Genomic DNA, 16182 nt, shown 5'->3' on the forward strand with positions numbered 1-16182 from the left:
TGCCTGAGGTGAGGACCTGCTGCTTAGGTTGAAGAGCAAACTTTGGGTGAGGGAGTGTGGGCTTTGAAGATCCGCTTTCGGAGTGACTCTGAAGGTAAGGCCTTGGTCACCGCCTCTGCTTGGCAACCGCGTAAAGAAGCGGGCTCATCTGTAGTACTTCTTCCCCTGTGGAAAATGAATTGTAAACTTAAGGAAAAAGTATCAGTTTTCAGGTACTGGAAAGAAAAAACAAGCTGCTTTTGGAGCTCATCCTGTGGAAAATGAATTGCTTTTCTGTAGGAGGGACTTTCTTGGAGGAAGTGGATTGGTATTCCAGCAGGCGTTACAACCAAAAGGCTTCTTGCACAACCCAAAAGCAAGCGTCTTACTCGGGCGAGGTTGTTATACAGCCCGTCCTGTAACTGGCCTCTTTCTTATCCGCTGCTGAGCAATATTTGACTGTCGGGCTCTGCTGCTGCAGTTAAGTGTTCAGTGCTATTGCTTCCCGCAGAACTCTTCCAAAGTAAACCTGAAGGGTTTTTTTTTTTCCCCCTCGTGGTTTGCTTCCAATCATATCTTTCCTTGAGAAAGTCATCTGCCAAATGACGGGTTCTTTTTTAAGTAGCAGTTTAAAACTGTCTTTTAATTTCAGAAGAATTTCACATCGATGCTTACCTTTTACTTAGATTCAAAGTTCTAAATTCATCCTTGCACTCCTGCTCCCATTTTAGTACAAGCATACAGGAGCTTCATAAACTTAACTCTCAAGCAACCTGCTATGTTTTCTTTTCAGTAGAGATGGTGTTGATGCTAGATCTCAGCTGGAGTTCTGATGAAGCATTTGCTTGTAGACAGGATGATAATGTCCCATAAATCTGGTATGCCCTCATTTCTTTTGCTAGACTTCAGTGTTTAGATAAAACGTCTTCCTACACAACTGTGAGGTTTCAGAGGGAAATAGATAAATATGGTGTAATTTTTTCAGTTTGTGTTGCTTGCTGGACTGGCGGGGCTAAGGTCAATCTTCTTCTTCTCTTACGAGGCAGTAGGCTTCCAGACAGCTGAAGATGTGAATTGCTTAAAGCTTCTGGGGTTATTTCCTTCACTCAAAAGTAAACACAGTAGATCAGGAGAACTAAATAAAAGGGTGGTTTGAAAAAACTAAGTCTTATCTAGCTAAATGAAAATGTTATTCAGAATTGCAGAGGTGTCAGTGGGATCTTTAGCTGCAAATAGTGTTTTCTTTTTTTTGCAGGTCTAGCCAAAGTTTTTTGTTGGCGAAAACATGCTAGGTAGTGTGGTTAGGAGCTTTTTTCTATGTAATGCTTTGTGTTGTTAGGCGTAATATGATTAAATTTAAAACTTTGGATAGAAAGCATATTGGTGGAGCAAAATTGGCATTTCTGTGGGAACTTTGATTTTGAAATTAAAATTCTTGTGAGTTTAGAAGCTTGGTTTTAATTTCATTATTATAATGGTAAGTTCTGATTTATTCTTTCCAGCAAGAAAAATAATTTTTTATTTATGCAACAGAATAGATCCCAAGTACTCTTTTGTCACAGAAAAGCTGAAACTAGTTCATGGGCTAAATCTTGTAGACAATAGAGATCTTCTTTGATAGTATTTCTTCTTCTTTATATAGGAGTTGTGCAGCTCCTTTGTTTGGTGAAGACACTGCTGGTTGTAGATACCATGGGATATGTATTTAGTCCAAAGACACTGAGTTTATGAGTTTCTTTGTAAAAAGATGACTGCAGCTAGAAATACGCAGGCTAAACAAATGTGGAAGGCTGCAAATGAAGAGAGACTAATGGTGTGAGAGTCCTGGTAACAGGTGAAGCTAGGTTCATTTGGGCAACCATATGTATTTTGCAAGGTCCATTGAGTTGGTAGTAGGTGACAAACTGAGCTCTTGGTACCTCATGCTGTCCCAAACTCTACGAGCTATTCTGAAAAATATACCAAGTGTTTGAGAGTGATGAAAGTGGTGAAGAATTTAAGTAACCACATAGCTTTGGTGAGACTCTTTTACCGTCTTGGATGTAGAATAATATGGAACGGTTGGAGAAAAGAGCTACGAGTATGTTTAATGGCTTAGAGAAATCTGCCAGAGGCAAAGAGCCTGAATTCAAAAAAAAAATGTTGATTTCTCTGGCCTAACAAGAAGGCCGTTAAGTCATACAGGAATACCTTTTAGAGAAGAGAGTGGGGTTTTTCTGTTGGTGGGTGGTTTTTTTTTTGCTTTTTGGGTTTTTTTGGGGAGGTGGGGTGTGTGTGGTGTATGGTGAGTTTTTTCTTTTTCTTTTTAAAATTTTTTCAGTTTTTTAGAAGGGGATACATGATGAAGGTGAAAGTCTACCAAAATTCAGAGTCTGAAAATGAAATGCAGCAAACTCATTTGTGGGATATTAACTTCTCTTTCTTTGGTTGCTTTCTAAAATATAAATTCTTCCTCAGTCACAAGATGAGGACTGAGCAAAATTCTATCATCTTTATTCTGCAGGAGACCAGACTCGAATGAGGATTACACTTGATGTCTGGCCTTGCTCTGTGATTTTTTTTTTTCTTTTATTTTTTTTCCTCTTCTCTTCTCTCCCTTGTTAATTTGATCTCTTCCTTCCTGTGAGTGTGTCCAACGGGTCTGTCTTTGGGAACCGGTAATGGAAGTCTTCACTGCCCGTTACGGAATGAAAATTGACAAACTGCTCTTCAGGGCTGGATTCAAAAAAGTTTCTGGGAGTATTTAAGCTAGTTCATGACCAAATAATAAAGGATTCGACAAGATGACTGAGGGATGTTTATTATAGTTGAGGTGTGGATGAGAGGGTTTCATCTGCCTCTGCGGCTTGGCATGTTCTGCAGGATGCAACAAAGGATTGATTGGCACCGGCGTAAGCTGCTAGTCATCTGCTTTTAGTTTAAGTGCCTTCAGAAAAGTGAAGCTTTTTCTTGGAAGAGTGTTTCTCCATAAACTGTCATGCAGTTAACTGTCAAAAAAAACACAGCAGATTTTTACCTGTGTTTCAGTTGTGGTTTCTTTAAAGGTGTGCTGAGAGTTAAAGCTGTATGTCTTTTGAGTCATTTCTTCAGCACATGGGAAATATGTTGTGACTAGACATATATTTTGGAGCTTCTACCAACATATGCCTAGAAAGATAACCTTTTTGGAGGATATGAAATAAAACTAACCCCGCAGCAAAAATTCTCATTATTTTCTGTTTTGTCACTTTTATTAAACGGGGTTTGGTGTGTGCCCTCTTGCTGAAGACAAACGTATCGCAACAAGCTGTTGTCTTCAGATAAAGCTCAGATGATCCTGTAGATTGTTAACCACGTCTTACGGAGTTTGGCATGTGACGTGCAGCACGCCACGCTGACATTATTCTTGTGTAACTTCTCAGCGTGCTATTTGTCCTAACAATAAAAGGCCTATTTAAATGAACTTCTTTGGAAGAACTGTTTTATGTGAATTGTGCCAAAGTAGTCACTTCTGGAATGTTAGTTGACTTGGTGTTTTAATAGCGCTTAAAGAGTTGGTTGAAAGTGCTTGACCCGTTGGTATAGTTCAAGTTTGCCAAGGGAAAAAGCTGTTCGTGGAAAGGGCAGGGGCATGAAGGGGGTTGTTCTCCCAGCTGGTCAGGGCTGTCTTGAACGGGTCGTGCTATCATCGCTCTGGGTGCATAGAAGCAAAAAATTAAAAAAGGAAACACAGCCAAAATAGAATTATGAGCGCTTTTTACTGATAAAAACCATAAAAGGAGAAGCAAATCAATAATAGTTGCTGCTGTCATTTTGTTTTAGCTGCCTGTTACGGTGACTTTCCTTTTGAAAAGGCTGTAAACTAGGAATAAGCTTGAATCTGTAAAGAAATAGAGATATCAGCAAAGTTATTAATCCTTTTAAGGGAAGGCTCACCTTCCAGAAGGTAGATGAAGTGGCTAGAATTTTAGGGCAAAATCTTTTATGTACTTCATATTTGCTGGTCCCTGCTGAAACACATCCTGCAAACCTTATTCATGGCGTGCCCGTTATTTTTAGTTTAGTCATTACATTAAATGAGGAGGGAAGTAGGTTAAAGGAAATCTGGATATAACTTTTTTCATTAAATATATTACTATTCTTAGGTATAGAGTGTAGTGGAATCTCCATTTCCAGTAAGTAAATGCCCCCTTTTTCTTTATTTCACATGCCTTCTAGTGATTCTTTTTGTTTTTAAAGATTCGTAATGGATTCCTTCCCAGCCATACTGGTGGTGATTACAACTCAAAAAATTGAATTAATGTGCTGCTTTTGTATTAGAACAAGCAAAGAAAGCAAAACCTCATACAGGATACAGGGTGTGGTGTTTGGTTTTTTCCTCTGTAGAGAAAAAAAATTTTGTCTTTATGCTCTTTAGAAACTTACTCTTTTTCCATCTTTATACTGCTTTCCATGTCTGTTTCCATGTCTGGGTTTTTGGTTTTTTTTTGTGAATTGTAGTAGGAGGTAGAAATCCATGACTTGTGGTTTTAGTGCCCTTAGCGGAAGCAGGGGAAATAAAAGTAGGTTGCCTTTCTTAATGCACACTGGTAGTTGCTGGTGTGGACTAACCTTCCAGGGGGTAGTTGTCTTCTCTTGGCATAACGTTAATAGCTAATTTAGATGCCTGAAAGGGTGTTGGTTTTGTCATGTAAAGGAATGGAAATAAAGGATGAGTTTTATTTTTTCCCTTGCATATTACAATGGAGACAGAATTCCCAGTAATAGGCTTTGATGCTTGGTGATGCTAAACATCTCATCCAGTTTTTCCTGAATACTATCATAGCTTCTCATTTTATTACGTGCAGAATGTATTAATATCTGTTAAATATTCCTGCATGAGTTTGCAGGGGACAAATGTTATCCTCCAAAGAGAAAAGATGAGATTCATGGTCTTTTTTAGATTGTGTTTAAGAAATAGTCCTTTCAAACGGCCCTTCAGTTATTCATTGCTGTGTGTTTTTCCTCATTTTTGACTCCTGTCAATATTTAGGTTCCCTAATAACACAGTTAAAACATAGCCCAAAATATATGTAATCTCAGACACTGCTGGATCACTGATGGTAGTTTAGTAGACTTCTAAAAAAAAAAAAATCTCTCTTTAGTATTTTTGTTTACGCAGAAGGGTGCCACTTAATCTCTCGGGATAAAAGCCATACTGTGGTACCATAGCTCATAAATTTGGGATTATAGTGCCGAGGCATTTTTTGTTTCATCAAAACCTTTCTCTGCCTCCAGTTAAAGAACTAGTTGGATTTTCTCAAGTAACTTAATCAGGCTCTTCAGACAAAATCAGATGTGTTAAATTGACTCTCTTAATATTCGGTAGAATTCTGTTCTATAATCTGCTAGTAGATTGTATAAAATATCGGTATGTAAATTCAGCAGGGACTAGATTACAGTGACGTAATGGAATGCCACTTCCAGATCAGGAGAATAATATTACATTCCTCCTGTATAACAGTGCACTGAACTCTTGAGATCTGCCTTTTATTCAAATGTCACGGAGTTAAATGCATTAGAAAGCATCTTCTGCTTCACTGTTGATGGTTTGCAAGGCTATCCCATCTGTGGTAGACAGCTCAAATACATTGTTGGTTCCTTTGAGCCTGGGACTTGCCTCCATTTGAATAATGTGATTTTTTTTTTTTTTTTTCCAATGGGAATATATATTTGTAGCACTTGAAACAAACGTCCTGAGTATATTTGCTTTCCTGAATGCCAGCCTCTAGGGGAAGAGAAGAGCTCATGCAGTATATTTTCTATATCTATATAAAAGCAGTGGTATAAATACCTAAATGCTGTCAGGTTTGGATCTTGGTAACTTTGGACATGAGCTTGTGAATAACAGTCATGATATGGAGTGTGTGTGTGTTGGTGAGGAGAAGGAACCATGTGTGCAAAATGGTGGTGCTTTTATGTGGCTTTATGTTTTAAATTGGAGTGAAAAGAAGAATGCTTTACAGACTGAAGTTTTTTTCATTGTTTCCATTTATTGTAAAAGTGTGTTTGAACGACCCCCATTTTCTAAGACCAGATCTGAGGGGATTTAAGTAATTCATAGATAACAATTATGCAGTGGGGATAAGTTCTAGTTCTTCCAGTCATCGATTTTTGTGTCCCAAGTGAAACATTTGTTAGTGGGGGTATGATACTTCCAATATGACAATTAAAGCTGAATGAAGGACGGGACTCAGTTTGAAAGTGGTTTCTTGTCTTGCCTAAGCCAGAACTGAATGATTGCTCCTGTTCATGTGGCTTTCTTGCTCACACTGAAATGCTGTTTTGCAGAAGGAGCTTTAAAACCCTAAAACGATTCACGTTTGTAGAGTGGGGATGTTTGCAGGGTCTTGGGAATGTCAGTCTCTTTCAGAACTCAAAGTATTTGTTCAGTCAATAAATAAAAAATACATAGATTTAAGGGAGGAGATGGTCTCTTTTGCCATTTTAAGTCTTCTTTTATTATGAGAGGGAGTTGACTTACCAATTGAGAGTAAGTTGCATTTAGAAATGGAGTAGGCTTGTCGCAGTCATATGTTACATTGAGCCTGGTTTCTTGACTGACTGTTTTTGATGTTTTTTCTTTGGAGAGCTATATTAAAGAATTTTCTTTTGTTCATTGTTCACTTAACCCATGTGGCTGTTATTTTCTTCCATATGTAGCTCTTTCTACTTTAAAACATGAAAGTGAAGCCCTTTGGGTATTAAGATCAGTACTTTCCTATGTTTCTGTTATGTTCTCCTTTGGCCAAGACATCCATATCTAATTTTAATAACTTAAATAGAAGCTCCTGAAATAGGGCACAGTTCATGCCTTGAATGTTGATTCATATCTGAGTAATGAGTATAAATAAAATAAATGTCATCTTGATTTTTAGTAAAGCTAGAGGTCTGTTGCATTCTGAAACTTCAATAGAAACAAGTATACTTTATAATGTAGTATCGTGAATGTATAATACTAGGTGAAGGTGGAGCTTAAATTAATTTTCTAATTGCTCAACTGTAATTGTTTTGGTGTTTGGTTTTTTTTTGTTCCCCCCCTCGAGACTTTTATTCTATGGGGAATTCTGTCTTGGAGGAAAACCAAATGCTGGCATTTTTCTAATGGACCGGGAAATCATGTATTCAGACAGCTCCTGGATATGTAAAAATTGAGCTCTCCGGTGCTTTCTGACTCTTTTTTTTTTTTTCCACTAATTCCTACTTACGTCCTCCACCTTAATCCTTTGGGATGGAGAGCTTTATTTTTATCCCCAAGTAACCACAGGCATAGTCTGGTTCTTAATAAAGCTCCTTACCTCAAGGGAAATGTGATAAAGCCACCTAGAAGAAATAAATACCAGTCTTGAACAAGCTAATGAAGAACTCTGACTTCATCAGTGTCAAAACTTTACAGCCTGACTCACACATGGGCAGGGGAATTTTCCTGAAACCTTCAAGGACCTTTATTGTTCGTTCTTCGATAGTCGGTATGTATCTCAGTATACGTGCACAAACAGAAATCTCAGTTCCTAGCAAAATTGTTTCCCCTAATGTCCTTTGAAGGGTCACAACTTTATTGCTTTGCCTGCAAACAGAAGGAAATGCTGTTCCTTAAAAAGGAGCTTCTTCGTCTGCTTTTGTGGTCACGCGGATGTTCCCGCTGAGGTAACTCAAGAGCATCACGGTCACCCTTTGAATCTTCATCACTGCAGCTGAATCCTCAGCTCTCATTTCTTTCTAATACTCATTTCTGTGCTGTGTCATGGGTGTCATACTTTTCTCTTTTCTTTCCTGTGTGGGCTATTTCCTTAGGGCACCGTTCCTGTCTCTCTTCCTGTGCACTCAAGTTCAGGCTCTCTCATGAAGGACAATTTGAAAGGCAAAACCTAGCTGATACCCCTTGTTTGTGTCGATTCCTCTCTACTGTTGAGATTACAATCCTGCTTAAATTACAGTGAAAATCCTTGGAAAATAACCTGGTTTATGGACTGAGAACTTTCTGGACAATTTTGCACTCTTGTTCATTTTTAATGCAATGTTAGTGTGCTTCTATTGCTCACCTTCGTGCACTTTTCCACACTAATGTTTACTTTAGGAACTCAGAATTTAGGATCCCATTTAGACCATGGTATCAGAGTAATGACAGTACTTTTTTCAGTATTTTCTGGAAGACCTTTCTAGTTCTTTAGTATTTGTGGTGTTTTATTCCCTCAAGACTTCAAGTAACAGTCTGTTTTGCATTCTTGTACATGCTCAACACTGAAAGATTTAAAACTTGCTCTTCCTCTAGAGGATTTTTTGGAAGTGTGTGTGTATGGGAAGTTATGCTACTTAAGTTGTGGTGAAAGCCTTTGTAGAGGTGGTAGGTAAGGAACATTCACATCTGGCTGGAGGAAATCTTTTGCTGTCGTGAACATCAACAGCAACTTCCCAGGCTACTCTGGATACCACCCCAGGGATGGCGGGCAGGAGAAGAGCTCCAAGGAGGAGGCTGGGGCACTGGCTAGCACTGCTCCCCTTGGTGGATCCCACAGCGGGGAGCTGGGAAGGGAAGGGGATGCTCGGTTAGGCTGTGGTCCCATCCAGAGGAAGCGTCCACATGGGCTGGGAGACTGGAGTGCTGTAGGAGGCTGGCTAGACCAAAGCCTTAAGGTCAAGTCTCAGCACACTTTAAATCTAACCTTGCTTATTTATCAGGCTGGCCCCTTGCAAGGTCTGCTTTTCCCTTCTTTCTCCCTTGGGTTTCTTACGAGCTTTATGGTACTGAGGCCCATTTGGCTCAAAGTTCCTTCATTTGTTTATGACAACCATCATAGGACTTTGAAAATGTTTGTTGGCTGTGCTGCTCCTGAGTGGGTGAAGTCTCCAGCAGGGCTTCATATACTTGCTGGAAGAGCCTCGGAAAAACTAATGGTGCTGCAGGTAGTGATATGGCTGGAAAGTTGTCCAACTGCTGTGAATAAGGCAAAATATGAAGATGAAAAGAAGAATCGAAGTTTCGTTTTCTGTTGCATGGCTTTAAGAAATTTCACTAATGTTGTGCCTTTGTGGTTGATTTGGTTCGTCTTACAATTCCTTTAATTGCAAATTATTTGATAGTTCTGCCGCTCTTCCCTGTTACCTTTATTTTTTGAAAGGGTGAAATTGTTGAATTCTTGAATGCAGGGTTTACTGTTTAATTTAGCTTAACTGTGTAAATAGGTACGTGGTTGTAGTGGGACCACATGGGTCCAGAGAAAGAAATAACTGGCTATAAGAAGGGCGTGGCTGTTTTCATGGAATAAGGTTTTCACTGTAATGTCAGATACTATTTTGCCTGACACCTTGGGGACAGAAAATGTAATAGCTTAAATACTTCATGTATTTTTGGGTTTCCACATGTAGGGTTGTTCCAGCCCTTAAGTGCCAGAAGTGGTCCTGTACAAGGAAACTGTGCTGCAAAAATAAATTAAGGAATTTTTTTTCTGTATGTAGATTGTGCTGTGTGGGTGAGCGAGAGAGACTCTGCATAATTCCTCTGACATAATTAATCCCTTATGCAAGGTAAATCCTTCATACTGTTTCTTTCCCCTTTTCAACAATATATTAGTTGTAGAAGTAGCCAGTTTGTAGTTAGAGTGTAAAAATGTCATGGTTTATATTATGCTGTGCAAGATTAGATTAGCATACAAATTCCATTAAACAAGTAAGAGTATTGTTCTAGTACTCGGTTGCTGTAGCAAATGATTTTGGGGGCTGGATTTTGTGTCTTAGGCATCTGAAATGGGGGAACGGGGGAGGATATATGTTCCACTGTGGTTTCCAGACCGCAGTATAATCAGGATTCGGATAAAAATGAAGTAGGTCATGGAACAAACTTCTAGTGAAAAATTGGAGACACTTAAAAACTGTCTTGCAGTGTAACTGAAAGCACAACTTTGAACATGAGGTTGGAGGAAAAAGTTTAAAAGCACTGGCCTTCTCCCCGTCCTACACCCCAGCCTCCCTTGCCCTTACCCAACGTACCAAAACAAGGGCATATCTATTTTTTTTTGCCCCTTTTTTTTCTACCTTCCAGATCATTGCTTAAAGAATTTCTTTTGCTAGAGGAAAACAAATCAGAGGTTGTACAAAATTGCACAAAAGCAGTTCTCCGTGAACTTTGCCTAAAGTTTTTCTGAACTCCAGTCATTGAACTTTTGACCTCTGCAGTGTCATATAGCACTTATTGCCAATTATTCACTGTGTATGAAAGTATTTAAACTACATACATGATTTTTTAAAATGGGAAATCCTCATTTTCTGCATTATGAGAAAGAGTAAATAGTTGTTTCTGGGTTACTTTCTCTGTATTGGGCCTGAATTTATAGATATCTGTTTATACTCTTTTTCAGCCATTCACAAGCCTGAGAGGTGCCACTGTTTTTCCTCATGCAAAAGTCTTGCATACTTCTGAGCATCCGTACCAGCTTCCATTAGACCTCTTTATAGTGTAGTCTGCACCTTTTCAAATCTAGTTCTCTGGCAGTTACCAGCGTTTCACTAGGTGTTCAAGGTGTGGTGAGCTTTGGATTTCATGTTCTAGCTTGATGTTTTCCAGTTTTCTTTTACTGGTAATGATGAACACTCTGTCTCTCTTCTGGCCGCCATGGAGTAGAGGCCTGAAGTTTGTCGAAGGACTTACTACAGTGACTCAAAGATTTATTTTAAGTTGTATTCCCGATTGGAGATAGGATCTAAGTTACTTTCACAGTGTGCATATTCATGTGCAGGTGTGTTTTCACAATATATACTGACACGTATTTGTTAGCATTAACTTCTTCTGCCTTTCCTATTCTGTAGTCATTTACAAGGATTTCACGATGCTGTAACTCATGGTGGTCAGTAGCTTTGTCCAGAAAATTCATGTAACCAGATCACTTCCAGATTTTCTGTAAACAGAGGCTCTGTGCAAAGAGACTATACAAAAAGAGCTGATGAATGATGATGATTCTTTAAATGTTCAAAAGAGTGCAGTTGGCTCTTTTCTAAAAATCCTTTTTGTTTGTTTTTTTTTTTTCTTTGTTCATTCCCACTTCTTTTCTGTAGTGACCTCAGGCTGACTCTGATGACTGGTTGAAATCTAGTGTGTTTTATCTTTCTCGATTGAGTTTTGGGGAGTAAAGTGAATGTGCTACAGCAAATTCTACACATAGCAGATATTCCTATTTCCTTGATAGGAAAGGAAGATGCTGTTTGTATGTCTTCTGCCTCGTTTCCCTTAGTCCCTTTGCAACTACTGAAGAACATTGTTTCGTTCTCAGAATTTAAAGAAGAGTCAATTTTGTCTTCCAAGAAACAAATTTGAAGGAGACCATCAAGGCTTAGTTGGACGTGCTCATAGATACTCGCTGACTGACAAGGAGGAAGAAATGTTTTGTTGTTGGTTATTGAGTGATGGTCAGGGCAACTTAAATTACTCTTAAAATGTAGTTAGGATTCTCTAAATTATGTGTGTTTAATACTCTAAAAAACGTGTGAGTACTTGTGGTGGGACAGATGCGTATCAATACAGGCTATATACGGCAGCATTTAAAGACAAAAAGTATTTTCCTGTAAAGCCGATGTACCTGGAGAACTGTGGGCGTGCAGCATAGGACTAAATTGCTTAAAAAATCCTTCAAAACCTAGGAAGAAGTGGATTACTGGCTTCGATCCAGATTTCTGAACTGGATGTACTTGACAGTGTACTGAATTTGTAGGAGTAATAAGTTCTAGCAGAATTTGAAACAGAACTTATTTTTTGTTTATAAACTGTTAAATAGGTGGAATGGGCCGACTGTAGATGCAGGCAGGGTAGTTGTTAATGTAACATAAAAAAAATAGTATGTAATTTAATTAAAAAACAAACTTTTTTTTTGCTTTCTACAAGTATGAATGCTGTGTCACACTTGCTCACTCACTTGTCTTTACAGATTCCCCGCTCTGAAATTGAGCGAGCGGTGAGCTGAGCTCTTAATGAAAAGCAGAAGGAAAAACCTGAAAATGCTACAAATAACATGTTTTTACCTTCACTGCTCCATCCAAGCTTGTGAAATTGGCCTAAAATTCCTTAAACTCTCTTACTTGGTGAATAATGTGGCTTCCAGCACACTAACTTTTTGTTGTGTTTAAACCTTTGCCAGGACGGGAGCAGTTTCATGGCCTCGGGTCTATGTACTGCAGAGGAGCAGCTGCTGTGATCCTCACGTATGATGTGAACAGCCTCCAAAGCCTGACAGAACTGGAAGAAAGATTCTTGGCACTGACGGACAGTGCGAGTGCTGACTGCATTTTTGCTATTGTTGGAAATAAAGTTGACCTCACTGATGACTGTGCTTTACCACCGGATGAAAATAGACCTGAGAAGTCTGTTGCCAGCTGTGGCTCGAAGGTGCGAAAACAAGTCCGTGCAGAGGATGCGATTGCGCTCTACAAAAAGATATTGAAATACAAAATGCTAGATGAGAAGGATGTTCCGGCAGCTGAGAAAATGTGCTTTGAGACCAGTGCAAAAACGGGGTACAAGGTGGACTACCTCTTTGAAACTGTGTTTGAGATGGTAGTCCCAATAATTGTACGGCAGAAAGCTGAGGGGCCACCGCAAACTGTAGACATTACTGACTACAAGCCAGCAAAAAGGACAAAATCTGGTTGTTGTGCCTGAACCATTTACATGACATAAGAAAAGGGGAGGGATTGTTTGCTGCAGCAAACTGAGGAGTAACAAGTACTTGCAGGTCACCAGAAAGGAAAAGTCAAAGAATAAATAGACTAAAATGATGTATGTGAGAAGAACAAATCTTCTGACCATTAAAGGTTTCTGGGAAGCTGTGTGTATGAAAATGGGAATGTGAGTGAATTTATGGAGGAAGACTTGCCAGTTTCCATGGGCTCTGAAGAGAAATGCTGTGTTAGTACAACTGGTAGCGACAATCGTTTGAACAATTTTGAAAGAGTCTGATTTTTTTAATGACTCACCATTTCATGTTGCATGTAAATGATCTGTTTGTGTACTCTTGACAGCTTTCACATGATTATCAGCTTTCCCCTTGTGATTGTACCTTTGGAAGATTGAATACATGGTACTTTTTTATTCTTAAGAAAAGAAAAGAAAATCCAGGTATAATTTATATTTGTAGTTAATAAATCAATTACGGTCTTTTTATGTCAGCTATGACAGTGTAAGATTCAGAAGCTGAACTATTAAAATCACTGTGGATATGTACTTTTCATTTGGAGACTTTATTAATGCGAATTCTCCTTCCATAGTGGGCTTTCGTGTATTAACAGGCAGCATCACAGCTCTTGCCACTCTAATCGCAAGTTGCAGGAGGAAGTTTCTTCTTTCATTTTTCTTTTGTAATTCTTTTTAATGTGGATAGCAAAGGTTTTTTGGGGAAGGAAGCAGTTTTCTATTTTGTCTGCATTTTGTAGAGATCTCTTTATGGTGCCTATAGGATAGCACGGTGTTCTGTCTCCCTTCCAACTCCTCCTTAGTTGTGCCCAGGCAAAGCTGCAGCTTTGATTTTTAGCAGCTATGCATGACATGACCATCTACCTGGAGGGAAGTGAGGACTGGCATTTTCTGATATGAAACTGGCTAATGCAGGAAGAGAAGCTGCCTTTGTGGAGTACAAAGGCGCATGAAGGAGCACTCGTGAGGTACCTGGTTTCTCTCCTGACTGCAGTAAAAAGGAGGGGCTAGTACTCAGTACTGCTCCTAGACTTTCCCAACCCTCTTGGCTACAAAGAGCACATGCAGTGTCCCAGCAGCTCACACTGAGACTCTGTAACTAGAGTGAAGAACTGCTATTAAAAAAAAAACCCCAAACCACCCCCCCCCCCAAATGAACACCCCCCCACCCCCAAGATGCAGCTGGCATGTTTCCAGTTTTGCAAGTTGTTGTGTGGGGACTCTTTCATCTTCCTATTGATCCTGCTGGCATAATTTTCTAAAACTAAAGTGTTGGTCGTTCTTATGCTTTGTCGCTGCCTTTCTCTGTCCCACCCAAATCATAGTTGTTTAGTACATAGGAGGACAATTCCTAAATGAATAGTGAATTAAATTATTACTAAGTATATTTAAAACTTTTTTTTTTTTCTGAAAGCACATTCTTTTGAGCAACTTGCTGCAGAGTAGTAGCTTTATTTTCTGCTTCCAAGTTTATGCACAGTACACATTTGTGGGGAAGAACGGCTTGAGAGAAAAACCTCTGCACATTTAATCATAGAATAGCTTGGGTTGGAAGGAATGTTTAAAGGTCATCTAGTCCAACCCCACTGCAATGAGCAGGGACATCTTCAACCAGATCAGGTTGCTCAGAGCCCCATCCAACCTGACCTGGAATGTTGCCAGGGATGGGGCACCTACCACCTCTCTGGGCAACCTGGGCCAGTGGTTCACCTCCCTCGTGAAAAATTTCTTCCTTCTATCTAGTCTAAATCTGCCCTCTTCTAGTTTAAAACCATTAGCCCTTGTCCTATGGCAACAGACCCTGCTAAGGGTTGCTATCGTTTGGATTTGTTAGGGGTTTGCAGTTAAATACCTGCCAATCTGTTAGAGGCTTAACTGCACCTGCTCTGTGGTATTTAAAACTGCATACAATTAAAAACCTTCTAGCTATCAACAAAATTCCAAGTTCAGTATCTAGTCTTGAGTCTTATCTTGAGGACTGGGAAGAGACAAACAGGCTGCAACCTCAGTCTTGTTTCTGACCAAAGCGATCTGCCAACGTGTCTGTGAGAAGTCCACCGCTGGCTTTGCTGCGTCTACTGACAACTGAACCTGCAGCACGCACAGGCTTTTGGGAGATGTACACTTGCAAGGTACAGAACAGAAAAAATAGTTGTAAATTTAACGTCTAACACTTCTTAAGGTATAAATATTTGCAATTTAGTTGCACCAGCATTTGATTCATACGAGATCTTAAGGAATTCTTACAGTCTTTCCACAAGTTCCAACTTGGGTCTTTTCACTGAAGGAGATGACACAGGAACCTGTCTTGCGTGCTGCGCTTTTGCCCTCAGGGCTGCATTTGTCTGCATGATGTTCCTGGCTTTTTAGTGTCACCAGCTACTGTTCCGTGAGAAATGTCTGGGTTATGATGGGTTGTCACTCTGCCAGCCGGCGGGAGATCGTGGGGTTGCACAGCAGGGCCTGGGACGCTGTGTAATACGAGGGAGCTATAGATAAGAGGTCAGGAGGAGATCTGGATCGCTCAATGTCCATGCTAGGCCCATTCCTTTACTACTTCCTCAAGTCAGGTTGTGCCTTCAAGCAAAACTTGAAGGTTTCTGAAGTTTCATGTAAGTTTTTTTTTTTAATTATTTTTTAATTTTACTAGTAAGTTAGACTCTGCTGTAGCTGAGCTCCATTTTTACAGCCCGGTGTTGATGCTCTATCGGCTGCAGCGGTGCCTGTGCACGTCTGCAACCAATCCTGCATGTCTGCAGGCATTACTGGAGAGCACAGTCCAACCCTCAACACTGAAACTCATGGAATTTTTTTTTTTCCTGTTTGGTGGTGCTGCCAATGGTGCTGCTGTTTGTTGTTTTTGTTTTTTTGTTTTTTTTACAGGCATAGAGGAGCAATACAATATGGCCTGCTCTTTCTTGTGCTTTTTAAGTGTTCTAACACGGATTCCTTAATTTCGCTGTTGCTTCTGTAGGTGCACCCTGATATCCCCGCGCTGCTAAAGGCATTTTTTTTCTTTTTTTTTTTTTTTTTCTGAAACCAGGACACCATCCTACATAATTTTACTGGAACAATTCAGCTTATTGACGGGGAGGAGCAGTGAAGCTGCAGGGTAGGGACTGGCAGCATGGGGACTGCACTGATGCACAGTTGTTCTAACTCTTGCCGTTACAGCCTCACAGCCTAGCAGATAGCCTAGTTGTTATAGCCTCACAGCCTAGCAGCCGGTGGCCTGGCCACTAGTCAGGCCGGGCCAGTGCGAGGACCCGCATTAACGGCGGCTGTGCCCGTGCACTGATCCGATGCCAGCTCTCCTGCATCCCACCGGCTGCAGCAAGGGTTTTCTTCCGTCGCCACGAGGTTGCTTTCCCCATTAAAGACCTCGGTGCGCAGCCTGGAGCTGGGCCGGTTGTGGCTGTGCTGCTGGAGCCGGGTGGAACCCCTCCTTACCAGGACTCGCGATGGCGGGTGAAAGTGGGGACCCCGGTGCTCTGCCTGCCCTGCCTGGG

General features: G+C 40.2%; 1 protein-coding gene across 1 annotated transcript; it reads left to right on the forward strand.

Moving 5' to 3' along the window:
- The first annotated feature begins 12124 nt into the window (after nt 1–12124).
- RAB20 (RAB20, member RAS oncogene family) lies at nt 12125–12746 on the forward strand. Its single transcript, XM_010294114.1, has one exon. The coding sequence runs from the start codon at nt 12152–12154 to the stop codon at nt 12641–12643; it is 492 nt and encodes a 163-aa protein (XP_010292416.1). The 5' UTR covers nt 12125–12151; the 3' UTR covers nt 12644–12746.
- The last annotated feature ends 3436 nt before the right edge of the window (nt 12747–16182 follow it).

Source organism: Phaethon lepturus, unplaced genomic scaffold (assembly GCF_000687285.1).
Source record: "Phaethon lepturus isolate BGI_N335 unplaced genomic scaffold, ASM68728v1 scaffold31859, whole genome shotgun sequence".
NCBI lineage: Eukaryota > Metazoa > Chordata > Aves > Phaethontiformes > Phaethontidae > Phaethon > Phaethon lepturus.